Below are 20,942 nucleotides of genomic sequence, written 5' to 3' on the forward strand. Positions count from 1 at the left end.
ATTTCCAGAGATCGAGAAAACAGCTCTTCTGATTGCTCAGAGTGAAACACTCCTTGCCTTTCCACAAACCACGTAAACAGCAGCTTCTATACTATTATCGGTCTGGCTGAAAGCACACAGGTACTATTTACACGGCGTGTTGCCTCTTTAGACATTCCAAACATCGCTTCTAAGAGCCCGCTCCGTCGGCAAGCTTAGATTTCTGCACTAAGCGGCTGATGACAATTACCGCTTCCCACTTGATTACAGTAATGGGTTTCAGTGAAATTAGTGAGCTGTCTCGTAGCAGGTGCGCCCGGGGCTGCACAACAGGGAACGGGTCCGGTGACATCACTTTAGTCTTTAAATTTCAGCTTTTGCTTAAAAGATCTTAGGGACTGAATAAATTTTTCAAGGCTACTGATTACATTATTTTAAAAACAAACCCAACCCTGCTCATACAGCTTAAAACCAACCTCGTTATTTAGAAGGCAATATTTATGCCCAAAGGCGTCTGACTGTTAAGCCACAGGACGTGAGCACAGGCTGAGCCCAGACGCACCAGTGTGCCATCAGGTCCAAAATATAAACCCAGTTATTGCTTTGGGGGAGGGGAATCTGTTCGAGCAACAAGCTAAGGTGAGAGCATACGGCTTACCCAAACTGATTTTTATAGAGCCTTTGATGAAGGTTATTTCAAAGATACTGAAAAGGCTATTCAACATGACAAAAAGATTTTAGAAATTGAAAGAGAGCCTCAGAAATCCTTAACCGAGGGCAGGGATAAGCAAGGGGTCCTCTGGTGAGGACACAGGGAGTCCTACCCCGGCCAGTCCCACCGGTGAACTTGTTGAGCGCCCTGGGAGATGGGATACTCGGTGAAGTCATCAAGCAACCACACAAGCCATGTTGTGGGCCCCATTCCGCCATGAGCCACTGGGATGGGGACATCACGGCAGCAGGTGGTTGCACAGGATGGCCCTGGCCCCAGCCCGCACACAGGGTGGGGGGCTCTGCTGGTCCCTGTCCTACCGCCTCACATGCGCCAGCGGGACTCCAGCCTGAAGGGGGGCTCCAAGGCTCGCTGTCCTTCCTAGGTCTCCGTGTGGCTCGCACCCAGGCCTTTCTCTCGGGAGTCCTACCTCCCACCTCCCTTTCAGTGCACGCATCCCTAGGCTGCGGGGCTGGCAGACTTGTTTCTCTGGGCCACCATCCTGGGCACCCCGCACTCAGGCATCACCCGCTGGCTCCTCTCCCGACGCGACAGCCTGCCCCTCGGCCCCGCCGCTTGCAGCCAGCACACTGGGAGGAAATCACGCGGAACTGCCTCTCGCGGGCCTCTGAGTAGTGGGGTGGGACCTAACACCACCAGCCGAGTGAAGGGCTTGTGCGGTGGCCCAGGAGGCAGCTGGGGCAAAGAACTCACCCTCCACGTCAGGAAGGCCACCGGAAAGCCTGTCGCCGAGAGCAGCTTGCCAGGGCCAGTCCGGGCTCCCCCGCCCCCATCCTTCCCAGCTTCACCTGACAACTCCCTAAAAAAGCAGTAGCGGCCACGGGCCACCTAGCAGGGACGGGTCCCAGAGGCCACATGCAAATGGGGCTGTTACTTTCCAGCCAAGCGGGTCTTTCCCTAGACATCGTTCCTCACGGTGGGACCTGGGGACCGGCGACAGCAGCAGCGTGAACCAGGAGCTCGGCGTAATGCAGAGTCTCCTCGAATAGGCTCGAGAAAGTGTGAGAGCCCCAGCTTAAAGCCCTCTGACCTTGGCACTCTCTAACCTCTTTGGGAATTCAGGGGGGACAAAGGCGGCCCCTGGCCTCTTAGTACAGCCTGAGCTTCCCTCCCTCTACTCACTTATTGCGAGGATCAGCTCCCGCCTCTGTGCAAATCCAATGAGGCGCTCGGAGTCCCTGGAGACCACCACGGGGAAGCCGTTGTAGTCGGTCTCCTTGATGAGCGTCTCCACATCCTCCACGGTCATGCTGTCCTGGGTGAGCACAGACAGAGGCGGCTCACCCCGCCGTGGCCGCATGACGTCGGTAGCCAGCGTGCGGTGGGTGAACTCGTCCTTCACGTCCAGAAATGGGTACCCGTTCAAGTGGATATGAGCCTCATAGATGCCTTCTTTCCCAAAGGCGTCGGCCACCCATTTGCTGGTCACGGCTGCCGCCATCAAGGGCACAATGTACTCTAGACCACCCGTTAATTCGAACATGATGACCACCAATGACACCGTCATCCGGGTAACTCCACCTGCAACCAAAGACAAGATACAATTCTGAAACTCAACTCCAGACCCTCAGGAGGGCATGAACTGTGGAAACGGACAAGCTGTCTCTAAAGCCTCCAGACACCTGTTCCAAAGACACGGTCCGGCACGTGGCCCAGCGCAGACCTCTGGAATGCCGGCCAAGCTCTGGTGAACGCAGCGCGACCTCAGGGGGCTGTAGTCACAGCCGTCTGGAGGGCTCTTCGGTGAGAAGACAACTGGGCTGTCTCTTCACCCAAGACCATGAGCCTGGCTTTCGGGTGAGTGGGCTAGGCAGGGCTCTGACACAGCAAATGTGGCTGTGTTCCAGAACCCCGTAAGCTGGGAAACTGCAGAGATTCTTAGTGGCTATGGACAGGAGAGGGACCCAAATGTGGGTCCCCTGGTATCCATACCAGCTCCCACGAGTCTTCCAGTGGGCTTGAACTGGGGTTTCTCGACCTCGGCACTAGGACAACTAGGGCGGCTGTTCTGTGTTCTACGGTGGTATCCCCGGCCACCAGCCACTAGATGCCAGTCACACCGCCCCGTAGGTGTGACAACCAAAAATGTCCCCTCTGTCACCCAGTGTTCCCGAGAGGCACAACTGCCCCGGTTGAAAACCAGTATTCTAGAAGGCGCAGCCGCAACATGGTGGAGACTACGTCCTCACCCAGGCCCTGAATGACTGAGTGGAGAGAAGCTCCCAACCACTCCCACTACACGAACACACGCACGTGTGCACACGCACACGCAGGGTCAAGTCTCATTATTCACGGTAGCCATGATCTACAAAGTTGCCACAAATACGGAAGGAGCAAATGCTGAATCACTGCTCTGGGGAAAACGCAAGGTTGGGTTTGTGTGAGCTTTGGCTCACAACATTTTGGTCGACCGACCAATACAGAACCTTGTTTCGTGTGTATTTCTATTTAAAGACACCTTAATTAACACACATAGATGATTCACGAACACCTAACGCACGGCCCGCAGACTGAAACTCCTGTGTGAGAAGACTTCTGTGACCTTCCTATTTTCTCTATAAGACACATCGCAGCCTTCTTGTGCATACAATGCCCAGACGGACTGTATTTAGCACTCTGGCTGGGGGCCATTTAAAACAACAAAATCATTCACAAAATGCAAAACACATGGCAGCAGATAGAAACGAAAAGGCCACGTGTGTCGAGTATCCGAGCTGTGACAGGGGGCGGGGCCTCCCCACCTCGTTCGCCTGGAGCTGGGAGCACACACACTAGGCACCTCGCACTTTCCCCTGCTCCTGCGCGTGTCTGAGGATGACACAGCAAACGCACCCCAAGTGTTGACTTAGGGGTCACAGGTTTCAGCAAGGAGGCCAATTCCCGAATGTGTACTCCGCGAATAATGAGAACCCACTGCGCATCGCGAGCAAGCTGCAAGCCCCGGTGTGTTAAGCTACTGAGATTTAGAGCCTTACATGCGACAGCGACACAACCCGGCCTGTCCTGGGAAAGCCAACACTCGAGGCCATGTCCTCCCTCTCCCCGGTGCCCCAACCCAGAGCGGCTGGTGGCGGCGCTTGGCCTGACCCCCTTCCCTTGCGCCCCAGCCGGGGCTGTACCTAGGCAGGCCGCTGCTCCCACCATGGCATAAAGTCCGGGGGTGACACAGTCTGCTCCAGGCCTGCACCAGTTCCTGAAGACGATCCAGTCGTGGTGATGGTAAGCCAGCTGCTCCACGCCGATCCCCACCATCCTGCCGGCCATGGCTCCCACCGCCATGCTGGGGATGAAGAGGCCTGAGGGGATCTCCGGGGGCACACAGGGAAGCGAGGTATGAGGGAAGGAGGCCGCAGCCCCGCTTCCCCACTCCCGGTCACCAATCCCCCTCCACGGGCTTGTGCCCGCTGCTCTTCAGAGGGGGCACCACGCTTCCGAATGCAGGGTCAGCAGTGTGGACCAAACAGGACAAGTGGCTTAACCCATCTGGTCAGTCCCAGCTACTGTGACTCGGGACAGAACGCGACTTTACACGTCTGCCTCCTCTCCTTCAAAACCGGGCCTGCTTCTCCTGCTGGGGATTAAAGGGTGATGACCCCCTGCAAATACTCCCCCTCCTCTCGCCCCTGTGCATCATTCACACGAGCTTTTACCATTAAATGTGAAGCCGCAGCGGGGGAATGGAAAAGGAAGGCGTGCGACTGTTCACGGGTCACACCAAGCAGCCCGGTGCGGCTGCCCAGCACCTTCAGGAGCTTTCCACGGGCTCACAGTCCCCATGAGGACACAGCGGTGCCTCACCTGTCAGAGAGACAGGGGCTGTCCCCTCTTCCTAATGAAGTACTTTCCCAGAAGTATTCTGAGTATGTTCAAGCTGGTGAAAGGAGCAAAGAACCGGACTGTGTAAACTGCAAGATCTTGGGGGCGGCGCGCTTCACGTTTTGCTGCGTGGAAACGCGTTTTCACTTCTCTAGGGATCGGACGTGGGCCAGAGAGCGTGCCTGACCCTCCGTGTTCATGGAGACTGCACGGGACCCCCGATCCCGCCTGGCAGTGGCCCAGGACAGTCATCGATCTGAGGCTGCGAGTGGATTTGTAACCAAATTCCAGGCGAGTCTGGATCCTCGGGGATGATTTCTAGACTTTGGGATGGTGCTCTGAGTGGCCCCCAATTCCTAGTCATTGAACTCCCTATAACCACAAAGCAGACCCCTCTCGGTGGGCACAAGAGGCTGCTGGCGTCTCTCTCAGACACACAATCCCTTTGCTGGGAGACAACGAAGGGGAGACAGCTGGCTGTTTAATAAAGTCCACCCGTCTTCGCCCCTAAGGCAAAAATTCAGGTTTGTGTTTGACCATTACCCACTCAAGTACACAGCTGCTTAGCCTTTTTAAAATGAAACAAATCATGGAAGTCCCGCAGAGAAAGCCAGAGTAGCAGAACACTACAGGGCCTCCTCGGGGTTCGAAATGTTCGGCTTCAGCTCCTGGGTGCTCACGACACAAGCGTGCGTTTTACGCGAATTCCTGAAGCTATGCACCGCCCCAAATGAATGACAGACTCTGAGCCCGCGCTCGCTCACTTACACAGTGATTAGAGTCTGGTTCCCAGGCGCGCTGTTTATCAAAAGCATCGCATCTTCGTGATTAAAAAGAATGTCAAGTGCCCAGCATGAGAAAAGAGTTGGTAAAGGTCAGGTCCCTCCCCCTCTCCCTTCTCTCCCGAAGAGGAGGGTGCCTGCCTCCCCACCCCGCCTGCCCCTTCACTGACCTTCATGCCAAAGGTAAAGATGGTGATGACGATCTTGAAGACCAGCGCCAGGGCCAGCTGCCACATGGCCGTGTAGACCCCGACGCCGGCGGGCCGGTCCGGGATGTCATCCACAGGCCGGGTCATGTTGGGGTCGTTGATGTAGTCACAGAGCTGGGAAGACTCGAGGGCCCCGCAGTCATTGAACAGCTCGGAAATGAGCTCGCTCGTGCTCCGGCGCGTGTAGGGGTTGGGGTAGGCGATGATGGCGGTGATGGCGGTCACCACGATGACCTCCAGCACCGGGTACTTCCCCAGCCTGGTGGTTTTGCGCCTCCGGCACCAGGCGATGTTGCAGCGGATGAAGAGGGTCCCCCACAGGCCACCGAAGACCCCGAGCAGGATGAAGGGGAAGAGCTCAGCCATGTACCAGGGCGTGTGATATTCCACGTAGAAGAGGACAAGGCGGCTGTTCCCGAAGGGATTGATGGATCGCAGAGTGAAGGCTGCCACCAGGGCCGCAAAAAAGGACCTCCACAAGGTCTTCAGGGGGAAGTAGTAACTGACCTGGGGCGAACAAGGAGGACATGAGGCTGGCTGAGGGAAGAGCTGCCCTGAGCCCCCAGCCCCTGATCGCAGCCCCCCCAGTGGCGCTTAGTGGGATGGTCGCACTCAGACCAAAGATGGGCGGTACCGACTTCCTCGCGCTAGGGTTTGTTACCACCAAGATGCACCAACGAAGACATTTAAAGGACTCTGTGTCTTAAAGTGGAGCAGATACTACTCCAGATGTGTTTGAGCTCTTGTAAAAGAAATGGGAATAGTTCGTTCTAATTCTGTTTATGTCACAAAGACCCTCCCAAAAGCGAATAAACCTCTGGATTTGATTCTACAGAATAAAATGGAATTGGTCAGGCTAGGAAAACCCTGGCCTACTGAATGCATTTGTATGTCACATGACTTAAGAATTTTTTTTTTTACATTATTAAATGCTGGGGGTCAAAAAGAAATATTTTGTGAGCTTTGAAATGGTCAAAAGCATTATTTTGTGACATGTGAAAATTATATAAGATGCACACTCCAGCAGCCACAAAGTTAGTTTTATTGAAATTCAGCCAGAGGGGTGCCTGGGTGGCTCAGTCATTAAGTGTCTGCCTTCGGCTCAGGTCATGGTCCTGGGGTCCTGGGACTGAGTCCCAAGTCAGGCTCCTTGCTCAGCAGGGGGTCTGCTTCTCCCTCTCACTCTGCCCCTCCCCCTGCCCATGTTTGCTCTGTCAGATAAATAAATAAAAATCTTTAAAAAATTTTAAAAAAAGAAGTGCAGCCATGCCCGCTCACGCGAGTGTTGTGTATGGAGGCTTTCCCGCTGCAAGCACAAAGCCGAGTAGAGTTCCACCCGAGACCGGAAAACCCACAGAGCCCAGAATATTTACTCTCTGGCCCTTTGCAGAGAACATTCGCTGATCCCTGGAATAGATCCGTTTGGGTTGCCAAAACCAGAAATGCCTCATGAAGTTGGTTAGAAGAAAGAGACTGCAAACTTCCAAAAGATAATAATAATAGTAATAATTACATTGGCGGTTTTTAAAATAATACTTGAAAACATATTTAACAGTGAAAATCGCGGCTTCTTCATGAGCGGCAGGAATCTTGTCACTACCCTTCGGATGCAGTCCTAAAGGGCTAAAGATGGAGGCCTCCCTCTGTGCTAGCCATCCTCAGCCCCCCGAACTGGCGGATCCGCCCCCCCCCCACTGCCCCTTCTCACCTCCTCAAGACTGAAGAGCACACCCCCGATCGGAGCCCCGAAGGCCACGGAGACTCCGGCAGCGGCAGCAGCGGAGAGCACCTGCGGGACAAAGAGCTCCGTGTGAGCCCCCAGCCCTGCCATGCAGGTCAGCCGGGACGGGGCTTCCAGAAGAGGCCCTCGCCATGGACGGGAGCGCGCCTCGCTCACCTCGCGCCTCTTGCCCTCGTTCTTGCTGTACTTGGAGAAAAGGCTGCTGAAGAAGTTGCCGCAGCAGCAAGCCACGTGCACCAGCGGCCCTTCCTTGCCCAGGCTCAGACCGGAGGACACCACCAGCACCAGGGTGACGGTCTTGATCAGCAGGGTCCACTTCCCCAAGTAGCCCCTGATGATGAAGCCGCTCAAAATGGTCTTTATCTGCAAGAGGACGGAGAACGGGAGCGAGTGAGCCGCCCGGAGGCCGCAGCGAGGAAAGGAACGGATTCACCAGCGCTAGACTTGCTGGACCATACAGAGGAGAAGCTACTTTAGTTTTGGACCGGACTGTAATTTTATATTAACAGAATTTATGATAACATACCGTATGAATGGTAACTTGAAACCATTTGATGCACAGCGAACCTTAAGAATTTCTAAAGGCGGAGGACGGGGGGTGGGGGGGCGCCTGGCCGGCTCAGTCAGCTAAGTGTCTGACTCTTGGTTTCAGCTCAGGTCCTGATCTCAGGGTCACAGGATCGAGCCTCGCGTCAGGCTCCTGAATGGAGTACTTTCATCTCTGGCATTATTGATATAGATCTGTTTCTTAATTCATGGAGAAATACCAAGCGAGGGAGTGTGCAAGCACACGTTTCCAAAGAATGCAACGAGCTCCTTCCTATAAAGCACCAGTGAGGTCTTCTAGCTACACAGTCGGACGGTGTTTCCTGAACTAGCCCCTAACTAATGGCAGACTGGCGGGTCTTTAACTAGGGGTAGCGGGCTTATTTGAGCAGGTGCTCGGGGGATCTCAGATCTCTTTATTTAAGGGATGTTTTATTATGCCTGCCACAGTCCTGCCCTTTTGTGTTGCCTCGGATAAAATTATCTATAATTTTTTGTCAGTTAGTTAATGTGGATTTGGACCCTAGGGTACAGTTGAAAGTGTGATACCATTTAGAAGATCACAAGCATCTAAATTACCTGAGCCTCTGCCAGCCGTGACATGCGGTGAAATGAACAATGTAACAGGTATTTGGTAATTTGCTATAATGATTTTATGGAATTGTCATGATCACATTAGGGACTAAAGAAAGCAAATTCATTGCCAGTAAATGCCAAAACCTAATCACTTGATTCATATGAATCAACAGAGACTGAATCAGGCAGAGCTGTCGTGGGATGTACTGGGGTGGTTTTCCAACCCGCAGGTGTTCAAGGTAAAAACCTTCCTGGCAAGTAAGTATTTGCGAGAGCGCTTCCTTTTTGTAATGAACTGCAACATCGGTTCAAAGTCAGTTTTAAGAGGACGTGATTTCTTCGAGCAACAATGGTTCTACCAACAAAGCAGACCGCGACGGGAGGAAGGAACCCCTTGCCTACTTCTAACTCCCCAGTCCAAGGACATTGTTCAGGTGCTTCATAGAGCTTAAACTAGAGCATTTGTTACACAAAAATCAGTGTTCTCTCAATCTGCATTTTTACCAGTGTTTCCAAAGGAATGCCCATTCTAGGTGATCAAAATGTTTCCGAGGCAAAGGCTGGGGAAGACAAGCAATGGGTAAATGTTGCCGAAGGGCACCCGAGCCTAAGTGCGCTCTGTCGCTGCGCGCCACGTGACAGGAGGGAGAAGGGGGCTGTAGCTCAATCTGAGTGAAGTCCATTTACACAGCTAGCTGGGTTTCGACTAGGAGGCTCTTTTTACGCGTGAGACATTTATTTATATTTCCTTTTTACCCCGCCCCTTTCCTCTGAGAGCTGGACCCTAAAATTAGGGATTGCAAGCTCTCCTATAATAATAGTGAGAATTCTGCTACTGCTGAGTCACAGTAACCAAAACTAAATTATAATCGCAAACGGGTTCCTGGAGGAATAATCCTAAGAGATTATTGTGGGGGCACCTGGGTGGCTCCGTCTGTGAAGCGTCTGCCTTTGTCTCAGGCTATGATCCCAGGGTCCTGACTTCAAGTCCCAGCATTGGGCTCCCTGCTCAGCGGGGAGTCTGCTTCTCCCTCTGTCCCTACCCCCTCACCCCAACTCGTGCATGCACGCTCTCCCTCTCAAATAAATAAAGTCTTTTTTTTTTTTTTAAAGAGTTTATTTCTTTTTGACAGACAGAAATCACAAGTAGGCAGAGGCAGGCAGAGAGAGAGAGAGAGGAGAAGCAGGCTCCCTACTGAGTAGACAACCTGACATGGGGCTCGATCCCAGGACCCTGAGATCATGACCTGAGCTGAAGGCAGAAGTTTACCCACTGAGCCACCCAGGCGCCCTAAATAAAGTCTTTAAAAAAAGATTATGGCGAACTCTTTCACAAATTGAGAAAGGAATCTGTTACATGTGATGTGTAGTTAGAACTGTATTAATGAAACAAGCTCCCGTGTACCCACCAGCACAGCGGAGAGAAGACTGGGTACCTAGGAAAGCCCTGTGCTGGCTTCCTGGGTGGATCCTCCCTCCTCCCCCGGCCCAATCATCTTCTGGCCTGCCTTTACACGGTTAGCACACGTGCGTGTCAGTAAACAGTGTGTGCTTTCACTGTGGCTGTGTGTGGACTTCGTCTAAACAGAATCCGACTCTACATAATTCTGGCTGCTGCTTTCCGGAGTTTCATGCACACCAGCGTGTGCCTTACACGTCCACCACATCGAGATCATCACACTCAACTTTGGATTTAACTTTTTTCGAGTTCAGCTGTCACAAATACATGCCCTCTTTGGACAAAGACCAAGTCCAGGGAGCCCCTCACAGAGTTCACGTCCAAGCCCCCTGTCTGTCTACAAGATCCCAAGCTGAGCCAGGGGTCTCTGGTTGGGAACGGGGAGATGGCACGGCACATCACCCCTTTTCTTACTGCTTTAAACTCTCCAATTCCCCATCGGCCACCTGCTCATTTTGGAAAGGCAGTTTGGGTCCCAGAGAGCCTACAGTCAGGCAGTGGGATCGTCGGACGGAGAGCCCAATGCGAGTTTGTGCTTTTTAGTGTCCAGGGGCCTCAGCTCCAAGACACCAAATATGACACAGTCCGTTCTTCCGTAACACTGCTTTTGCAAACACAAATTTATTTCAGTGCGACTTGTGCACTGGGGAAGAACTAGAACATAATCAAATTTCGCGTCTGTTTTTGCCCAATTTCATCTGGGAGAAACATGAAATGCACGTGGAAAATGGCCCCAGCCAAACAGAGCGGGACTGGAAGGCACAAAATGCACACAGCATGGGCCTCCACGGCCACCAGTTCACACGTGCACTAGCAAGTCTGTTTCTTAACCGTTTCACATGTGTAAGCTGGGCTACTGGGGTTTTCTTTTAAGATTTTATTAACGTATTTGTAAGGGAGAGAGAGAGAGAGAAAGAGCACAAGCAGTGGGAGGGACAGGCAGAGGGAGAAGCAGACCCCCCACTAAGCGCGGAGTGAGACTCGATCTCAGCACTCCGGGATCGGGACCTGAGCCGAAGGCAGAGGCTTAAAGACTGAGCCAGGTCCCTGGGTTACTGGTTTTTTAGGTTTCTACCTCTTTCACAGGCATCACTGATGGACATTTCTGAGGGTTGTGCTCCTGCTGCTGTCTGGCCCAGCAGCGCGGCCGTTTTGTCCATGTGATGCTGCACACCCCAGGGACCCGCGGGAACTCCTGGGCGGCGCGGGAGCAGAAGGGACTCACCAAGGCGACAGGAACCTGCCACGGCTTTGCTCTTCCGGTTCCTGCAGCAACAGGTTAATGCAAACCAACGCAAAGTCGGCCTGACATATTCTCTTTTCTCTCTCTCTTTCCTGGAACAGGACAACGTTGGGCTTTTCTTTTGACAATCTTTCAAGGACTCCTGCCCTTTCCAGGAACTGTCCAGAACAGCGGCAGTGTTGGCAAGGACCACCAAAGAGGGTGGGTGTGGGGGAGCAGGGACCAGTGTGCATCTGTTGCCACCACCGGTTGCATCTTTAAACTCACCTTCTCCACCTCTGGGGCGCTGCTGAAGCACCAGCTTGATTATAGTGATAATATAAGAAGTTTTTAAAAAATATATTTATTGATTTGTTTTACGGAGAGAGAGCACACGCGCATACACGCAGGGGGCAGGGGCAGAATGAGAGTGAGTCCCAAGCAGACTATGTGCTAAGTATGGAGCCCCACGCAGGGCTCATCTCAGGACGCCGAGATCATGACCTGAGCTGAAACCAAGAGTTGGTCTCTTAACCGACTGAGCCACCCAGATACCCCAATATAAGAACTTTTAAACTGGGGCACCTGGGTGGCTCAGTGGGTTAAGCCTCTGCCTTTAGCTTGGGTCATGATCTCAGGGTCCTGGGATCGAGCCCCGCATCGAGCTCTCTACTCGGCGGGGAGTCTGCCTCCCCCTCTCTCTCTGCCTGCCTCTCTGCCTGCTTGTGAGGTCTCTCTCTCTCAGATAAATAAATAAATAAAATTTTTTTAAAAAGAACTTTTAAACTTATTTCTGGCTAAAATGTTCACTGTCTGGGCTCTTGGAGGAACTCACTCGATTACCATCATTCTAGCTGGTAGATCCTCCTGGGTCTGAAGTTTGATCACAATCATTCCTCTTGGTCAATGAGGTCACTTCCCTCACGCTCACGTTACACGGAAGTGCTAGACAACGTAAGAACTCTGAACTTGGGGGGTGCGTTCACAGAGCATGTCCTGAACGTGGAATAAGATTTTTAAAGATTGCTACTACCCTGTCACCAGAAGAGGAAAATGTGGCAAGGGAGCTCGCTCGTAAGAGGGCTGACTCATCAGTCAACGTCCTGAGCGACAAACCCCCGTTACTGTCTTGTCCCCATTACCTCACAGGTGCACTGACAAGTTCCTGAAGGGCCACATTTAGGTATGGGGTCGATGAACTGATTGCACAGGTTTGAGAGTTATGCGTGGCTTGCAAAGACAAGAATTTAATCATCTGAGAAGAGAAAGAGCGTTAAGTCCTGACACAGAGCATAAATTCTGGTGCCAGACGGCTGGGTTCAACTTGTAGCAAACCAGCTGTGCAGCCCCAGGCAAGCTGCTTAACCTCTCTGTGCTTCAGTTTCCTCAACTATCAAGTGAAAAACAGCAGAACCCACCTCACAGGCTCATTGTAAGGACTCAATGACTTAACACATAGCAAATGCTCGGGACCGTGCTGGGCACCTAAGCATTTGCTTTTCATATTACTGGCACAGAAGAAACTGGGCCACCACTCACCTCTGGTATACCGGAGCCACAGGCATATGGCGCAAACACGCGCACCAGGGAGACGGCCAAAAAGGCAAACAGCAGTGCCCACAGGATGTACATGAGGTAATTCAGAATGTAAGCACTGGCACCCTGAACAACACGCACAAAACGAGAAAGGACACGTGAGCAAAGGCAGAGCCCAGCACCACCCCCGCCCACCCTCTCCTCGGGGACTGCAGGGCCTTGGCCAGGGACAGCTGCTCAGCTGGCCCTGTGTCCCCAGAGAGGCCGGTGTCGGTTTTCAGAGAGGCTGCCACTGCGCCGGCAGGTACACACCGACCCAGCCCCGGGGGGCCCTCTGGGAGCCGCTTGCACCTGCCCTCCCCCGGGGAGATCTGTGCCTGCATGTGTGCGGCAGAGGGCCTGCAGCTGGTCTCATCAGTCACGATGAAGGTCATGAACAGTGCGATGCCGGAAATTCTGCCGCAGAGCCCCTGGAAGGTTCCTCTGGTCCCATCCGCAGTGCACTGGCCTCTCTCGGCCCTCCCGCAGGCCAGTGGCAGCCCCGTATCCCGCTGTGGTCCAGGCCCCGTGGGCAAAATGCAGACACTCAAGGCCCTATCCCAGGGCTGCCGAGTCAGACACAGAGGGTGGCGGGGGGCGCAAGATGTTGTTTGGGCAAGCTGGCCAGCACTTCGAGGGCAAAACATGAGCTTCTCCTGCAGATTCATGCACTGAACCACTTATTCCAAATTATCTGATGAATGAAGGACACGCAGTCTGGGATCTTCGACCCTGAGTACCTGGTCTGCAGGGTGGGGACATGTCTGGTGGCCTCAGCTTCATGCCACCATCTGGGTTAGCCCAGTGAGGGGCGAAGGAAAGCGCGGTCACCGACAAGCCAGGCCACGGAGAAGGCCACACGTGCGCCTAGGAAATGCCAAACCACATTCCAGGAGACTGCTCTGGCCTTGGCAATCACTTTCATTCACACCCTGTGCAAGAGCCATCAGACTGAGGAATACATTCCAGCCACTTAAAACCATACTTTTTTGAGAGTAAAAATAACTTCTCATTCTTACTAATAGCTCTTCTTTGAATCAAAGTATAAATCTTAGAAACGGCTGAAAAGATGAACAGCCATATTCCCCCAACAAAAAAAAACATATTGTAAGTAAGAACAAGAAATAAAATATGGTATCTAGCCAATTCTGCCTGCCCATTCCCATCAACCCAAGTAGAGAATTTATTTTGGGAAGAAATGGAGAGCACTGAGAACATGGGAGATTTCAAGTACCCTGTCTCCTTCTGAGATTGGAAAGAATCAATTTTCAATTCTACTGAGGAAGAGGTTTAGCAAAACGGCCCATCCTCAGCTGTGGTGAAGTCCATGGGGGGGTGCACGTGGTTGGGGATGGGGTAGAGGGGAGAAGAGGGATAAACCACACCCATCGTCTAGAAATACGCCCTCGCCCTGGATCCCACTAACCTAGCTGCCCCGCCCCACCTGGGCTTCCGATCTGTCCATGACCCACAGTCACTGTAATGGCCCCTGAATTCAGTTACAAGTTAACTCTTCCCGAACGAAGACTTGTACAGATGGGAAGCTCTAAGTGCCTTGAAGGCAAGCGTCCAGTCTGTAGCTACCTGGACCCTCCTATCACAGAGGCCCAGAAACATCCTCAGCAATGCACTCTTAAAATGCCTTGGAAGACGAGTACTTAAACCACAGTGGGGTGGCACGTCACACCTGCTAGGATGGCTAGAATCGAACCCAGACAATCACAAGTGCCGGCGAGGAGGTGGACCAACGGAAAGCCTCACACACACGGTGGGTGGCACTGGAAAATGGGGAACTCACTCTTGAAAAGACTCCTCCAAAGGTTGAACACAGAGTTACCACAGGACACAGCAATTTGCCAACTAAGTGGAGCCCCAAGAGAGATGAAAAATAAGCCCATGCAAAAACCTGTATACAAACGCTCAAAACAAAATCATTCCTAACGGCACAAGAGGGGAAGCAGCCCACATCCATCAACTACGGAGTGGCTAAGTATGGTCTAGCCATACAGTGAAACAGGATTCAGCCACTGAAAGGACGGAACAGCAATTTATCCCACAGCACGAACCCGAAACACGGGCTGCTGAGTGAAAGAGGTGGGCACCCTGAGTCAGAGTTATTTTTAGCACTCTACTCCGCACAGTGCAGGACTCCCCACTTGGACACAAAGAGATCAGGGGTTGCTTAGGGTTGGTGGGTTGGGAGGAATGGGGAGTGGCTGCCAACGGGTGCAACGGTTCTTTGGGGATGATGAAGGTGTTCCAGAACGGTCTTGTGGTGACAGCTGCACAACTCTGAATCTTCTAAAAACCAGGGTCCTGAACATTTTAAACGGGCAAACCATGTAGAATGTGAATCGTATCTCACTAAAGCTGGTACTTTTTGTAAAAAAAAAAAAAAAAAAAAAAGATAACTTCTTTTCATATCGGAAGGTATAAAAAGCAGCCCTGTTTCTTCAGCACAGTCAGCACATCCCCCTTGGGAAGAAAAAACAAGACTTTCACAAACACACACATATATCGTGCACGTAAATCAGTAGGGAAAGCTTTTCCGACTCAAGTTTGCGCGTCAGAGCCAGAAGAAGCCAAGCCGCACCGGGACTGAGCCAAGGACGGTCATCAGAACGGACCCCGGAAGGAAGCACGAGCAGCCACAGAAGGCCCAGGGCTGTTCCAACGTGCCTGCGGAGCGGCAGGGGCTCCCAGCCAGGACCCTGCCCAGAAACCCACCTCCGACTGATTCACCAGCAGCTCCGACCATTTCTGCCAGAGGGGACACTTGTCCCTGTCCTCAAAAGTGGTCTCGTTGGAAGTCCAGCAGCACTGCTCGTGGCTGTACCAGAAAGCGGACAGGCAGACCCCCTCCTTCAAGTCGGTCATCCAGTCCACGGCGAGATCGATGACTCCGGCCAAGGTGCCTGGAAGCAGCAGCAAGAGCCACTCAGAGGAAGTGTCCTGTGATGAGGCGGGAGAACACAGGGCCCGGGGGCCAACGCGGGAGCCCCGCAGCAGGGCAGGCCTTGCCGGGGGAGAGGGGGACCATGCTGTGGATGGGGCACGAGAGAGGTCTCCTGAGCACTCCCGGTGTGACCAAGGCCATGCCCAGCCCCAACAAGAAACAGAGGCTGAGGACAGGTGGTGCTTGGGTGGCTGAAATCCGGCAGGAACGACAGACATTCAGGGCTTAAGTTCTCACAAGCCACTAGGGCCAAGCAGCTTTCAAAATTCATCCCTTCCAAATCCTAGAAACAGGGTACACAGGCTCTATAAATGAGGCTACCCCCTCAGGGGCTTCTGGGCCCTGATGCTGGGATCACACACTTGAAATATTTCTCAGGCAAACCTGACAATCCAGACACAAGGGAGGCATGAGGACCATAAAAGCCTCATCATTTAAGTGAGGTTTTGCCACCAAATGGGAACCAAATTTGGAAAATCCCACTTGTTAGAACTTTCTGGATTTTAAAATCATGGATAAGGGATTGTGGATCTATTATGTAAGTAGGTAACTACTTTAAAGGCAGATAGAAGTGAGATATCTTAGAGTGTGCAGTGGGCCACGGGAGGCTACCTTGGATCTCCTTCTGAATAACCCACAGTTCCGGAGTCTTCTACAGAGGCAGGGAATACTTTCAGGCTACTAAATTTTTCAAACTTTTACTGGATCCTTCTAACACTATCAGTCCCGCACCTGCACCCGTACACCTGCATCAGGGTTGGCCCTTCCCTGCTCCCCCATTACATCGAAAGCGCCCACTGTTCTTGGGAGATCACCCGAATCCTTTGCAGGTGCCAGACTCGAACAGCTGGCCCTCAAACCCTCCCTGCCTCATCTCTTTCCATCACTAACACCCCCATCCTGCCCACACCATGTTCCTGGAGCGCCCCTGCTTCGCCTCTCTACACCACCTCTAGCAGCACTGCCCCGCCCCGGCCCCAGCAAGCTCCTACTTATCTTCCAGCTTCAATATTTACATCACTTCTTCCAGGAAGCCTTTCCTGGGAAGTCCAAGTCTGGGCTATGCATAGTTTCCGGCCATTCCCCCATCATCATAACTCATATCCTCAACACGAGTGTGTGTGTGTGTGTACGGTGTCGAGACCATAAGTGTGGGGGGGGGGGGTTGTGTAGTGCGGTTTACACACCAAGGTAGGGGTCAGGCCAGATGTTCAGACTGTGTGTCCACTCTAAGCAGGCAAGGGCCACCTGCCTTGTCTACTGTTTTATGTATCAAGTATGTGGCAAGAACTTCATTTCCATGGGGCAGTAAATGAATGAATGAAAATCAGAGAACCCAGGTCGATCCATTTACTCGAGAGGTAGTTACTGAGCACCAAGTGCCTATGAGCTAGTCCCTGTTCCACGCCCCTGGGAAATGGCAGTGAACACAGCAGGCTCAGATCCCTGCCTCGGCAGCACCGCACGACACAGGGAGACGGGCCACTGGACAGCGGAAGGAAATCAGGGGCTCTGGGAGAAGGCAGCTAAGTGCTAGGGAGCAACCTGCAGCCCGTGACAACCGTGCGGCCCCTCTGGGAAACAGAGCGGCAGTCCCTCAGGTAACACACAGCTGCCATCTGACTCAGCAAGTCCACTCCGGGGCGAGCGCCCAGGAGACGGGACCACACGTGTCTATGCAACACGCGCATGTGAATGCTCCCAGCGGCACTACTCGCAGGAGCCAAAGACCAGAAACAGCCCCGAGCCCCATCCTGCGGAACGGCCGGGTCGGATGGGCTCCAGCCAAACAGCGCACTCGAACTTGGCAGCAAAAAACAAGCAGAGCTGCTTCCCGCTCCACGCTGGGGCCCAGCACCATGACGCTGAGTGCGGAGGCTGATCGCCGGACCCCGTGCGGGAGGCTCCCGCCGCCCCGAGATGGCCAGGCCGGGCCAATGTGGGGGGCCACAAGTTAGGGTCAACAGCTTCCTGGGGCTGGGAGGGGGCTGGGGGCCGCGGGCCTTGGTAGCCAGGGCTGTGCAGGTCCTTTGGGAGCCGGAGAGAATGTTCTAAAAGGGGCTCCACTGAGGGTTTTGCAACTCTGAACGTGTCAGAAACCGCCGCACTGTACACTCCGACGAGGTGAACGGTGTGGACTGTGAACACTATCTTAATAAAGCTGGCACACGCACACGCACACACCCGCACTGGAGCGAGGGGCACGGGGCCGAGAGAGGGAGAGAAGATCAGAGGATCACTGGGTCTAACCCCCTCGCCTTCTTTAGGTCTTTGTTCAAATGTCTCCTGGCGCTGGAGGCACCCCTGAGCGCCGGCTCCAAGTCCCGCTCCCTCTCCAGGCCTGGATCTTGATCTCCGCCAGGAGGCAGCGCTGAGCGGCGGGTTTCGTTCGTTCGGTGGAACAACAGCGACACCCAGTGGGGACTCCCGATAAGCGCCCCGCAGAAGAGCCGCCGGCCTCGCCATTGAGAGTGTCAAAACACCCCGTCCAGGATGGAGCTGCAGAGGGAGGGCTGGCCAAGCCAGGGGACCCCTGAGTCCTCCCCACTGTCAGGACAGCTGGAGAGGAGCACATCGAAGGGGACACGATTTGCTGGCTCTCCCTTCGCACTCTGCAGCCACGTGCACTGTCAGCGTGTCCCCCCCCCCCCCCCCCCCCCCGCCTTCTCACTGCCTCCTGTATTCCTCTGGAGGGTGTGCCTAGAGCGCCCCTCGCCGGGGTGAGGGGCCCCAACCCTGGCCCCACATTAGGATCATGGGTGGGGGCTGGTATGAGGGGGGGCTCTCCCCAATGCTAGGGTACCATCTCCAGGGAGACTCTTAAAGCCCAGGCAGCAAAATTTTTTGCTTTCATTCCCCAGGGAAGTCTTCCAGAAAGGACTGGCAGAAATTGGGCAGACGGGGAAACCAAGAGGGAGGTATCAGATTTGTTCAACAGAGCCCAATCGGGCTCTTACAGGAGTCAAGTAAATCCACGCTCTGCTGTCTGCTCCAGCAGATGCTAGAACATCTATTCCGAATTTCTTCATTTTCTCTATTTATTTTTCCTGCCTAGAAGCCAAGAATCATGATACGGTACACAGTTTCATAAATCTCTTCTAAATAAAGACATCAAAATTCACAGCAAATGCCTACCCTGCCCGCCTTCAAAGGTGTTCGCGGAAGCAAACAAATTGGTGGCGAGACACCAGATAGCCATGAAATCGAATCCCTGTCACCACCGCCCTGGGAAGGGAACACTAAAACTGGGGAAATGCGGGAACCCTCCCGGCAAGCGAGCCGCACCCCCCCCCCCCCCCCGCACAGCGGGGTAGGGGAGAAATGAAAGAATGCCCAGAGATCGGGCTCCTCGGTCATCACAGTTTGTGTCTGTGCCCCGTTAGTATTCGGTGTTTCTGAGAGCATTTACTATATCTGCCTTTATGACAGTCACTCGCTGATCAATCCGGTAACTGTCACTATTATGTTATCACAGGTAAGTGATTTTTATTAAGGGACTCGCTTTTAGCGTGCTCGGTTTTTTTTCTTCTTAGACATTAACCTTCAGAGCCTCCTAAAAGGAATTACATCTCGGGAAAGAGTTTCCACGGAGAGCTGGTGCGTTTGATAGTGAAAGGGCAGGTTTCCCCTCCAGATATGCCTCCATTTGCTCTGGAAGCATCAACTGCTCACAAGCCTGGTGCTGGGGTTATAAAAACGAAGGGCGCAGCATCCCCAATGCTAGATCGATGCACGGGCCGGAGGTACTCGCCATGGGCCTCCCTCCAACCCTGTGCATGTCTCGAACGTGCTCTGAGTTCCCCACTGTGTGCACAACTCACTCCAGGGCCTGTGTGGACACAGCGAGCCGGCTCACCAAGTACAAAAGTGACTGCATCTGGGCTCCATGCCCTGGACTCTTGCCTTATTGGGGTATGTTTAATGTTAAAGGTGCGGTCATCGGTTCTGCTCCCGGGTCTTTCAAGTAATAGATCCCTTGCACATGGTAAAAGAGAATCGGTCCCTTTCTAGAACACCAGCCCAAACCGGGGCAGCTGGGCCTCCGGGGCCCCGCCCCTGGAGCTCCAGTCCCGGAAGGTCCCGCGCGCCACCCCCCACCACGTACCCGCCAGCAGGCCGATGAGCAGCATCACCACCCAGCCTGACCAGGCATCCAGCAGACTCTTGATGAACTCCCATATGGACTCCTTGCTTTTGCTGGTTATCTAGAAGCAGAGAGACACGGTAGGTGACCGCCGAAGACTTGGAAGCCCCTCACCCAGATTCACTTGATTACAAAACTTTTTAAGTGTGATTTGAACCCCGATGATTCAGAGGCCATTCTGAAGGGAGACAGCGATTCCCTGTCACGGTTTTGAATCAGAATGACCACTTTCACCCTCCCCGGATGGTCTGCTCATGAAGCCTTCTTTTGTCTTCAAGGTCAGATGTTAACAGCTGGAACTGTGCATTGGCTGGCATGGGTCACCTTTGCCAGGCGGGCGGACGCATCCGAGCACACTGTGGGGACACCCCCTCCCCCCAACCCTTGCTCTGAGGCGCCGTTCCTCTCACAACCCCTTAGAACATTTTCTGGAAAGATGTTGGGCTCTGCAGGTCAGCCGGCCTCTGTCGCGAGCACTCAGCTGTGCTGCGGCGGCCCAGACGGAGCCGGGAGGAGTGTGCCGGCAAGTGGGCACGGCCGTGTTCCAAGGAAACTGTCCTGACCGGAGCAGGTGCCCGGCTGGCCCAAGGGCCAGAGTCCAGCAACCGCCGCGCCGGGCCGCAGGCCGTCCCCTCGCCCACGGTCTGCACACCAGAGCCCGGAGGCCGGAGAGTCTTCTGGACTCCGCCTCACTTGCCCGCCAGCACTTCGCTGGGGCCCCTCCCTCACCTCTCCCTGCCTCTCCCCGGTTGTCTGTACCAGGCGCCCCCCACCTCCCTGGGCACCCGCTCAATCTCGGCAGGGCCCAGAGCGCTGACCCCCGCCTTACCTCTCCCTCCGCCCACCCAGGCCACCTCGGCCACTTCTACAGCTTCAGCGCCCACTCACAGGCCGGGCTCCCCTCCCCCCGCACCGCAGCCCTGACCTCACCCTTGAACTTCAGAGTTCTTGCTGCCTGCCAACCCCACCCCCAGCTGCAGGCTGGGAAAACGGCTCAAACTCGCAGTGGCTGACACAGAACTCACCGGCCTCCCCCTCACATCGGTTGTTCCCCTGTCCTCCCTTCTTGCCAACGAGAGCATCACCCCCTTTCTAACGGTGGCCGGGGCCTCATCCGGGACTCTGCTCCCTGCCCATCCCCAATAAACGCCCCCCCAAATCTGGTCAGGGGCTCCCCTCAGTAACTCTTGACCCCAAGCCTCTC

The 20,942-nt window shown here is 53.9% G+C and overlaps 1 protein-coding gene across 3 annotated transcripts in view; it reads right to left on the minus strand.

The window, feature by feature from the left end:
• CLCN4 (chloride voltage-gated channel 4) overlaps positions 1 to 20,942 on the minus strand; it is a 58,170-nt gene that overhangs the window by 12,382 nt on the left and 24,846 nt on the right. For all 3 annotated transcript variants that reach the window (XM_082716944.1, XM_082716943.1, XM_082716942.1), the window contains 8 exons: positions 19,700 to 19,799; positions 15,366 to 15,553; positions 12,603 to 12,725; positions 7,417 to 7,623; positions 7,228 to 7,308; positions 5,481 to 6,026; positions 3,832 to 4,018; positions 1,835 to 2,233 (listed from right to left, as the gene is read on the minus strand). In XM_082716944.1, the coding sequence (XP_082573070.1) occupies positions 1,835 to 2,233; positions 3,832 to 4,018; positions 5,481 to 6,026; positions 7,228 to 7,308; positions 7,417 to 7,623; positions 12,603 to 12,725; positions 15,366 to 15,553; positions 19,700 to 19,799 (1,831 nt within the window). The remainder of the gene's footprint in view (positions 1 to 1,834; positions 2,234 to 3,831; positions 4,019 to 5,480; positions 6,027 to 7,227; positions 7,309 to 7,416; positions 7,624 to 12,602; positions 12,726 to 15,365; positions 15,554 to 19,699; positions 19,800 to 20,942) is intronic.

Source organism: Mustela nivalis, assembly GCF_964662115.1.
Source record: "Mustela nivalis genome assembly, chromosome: X".
NCBI lineage: Eukaryota > Metazoa > Chordata > Mammalia > Carnivora > Mustelidae > Mustela > Mustela nivalis.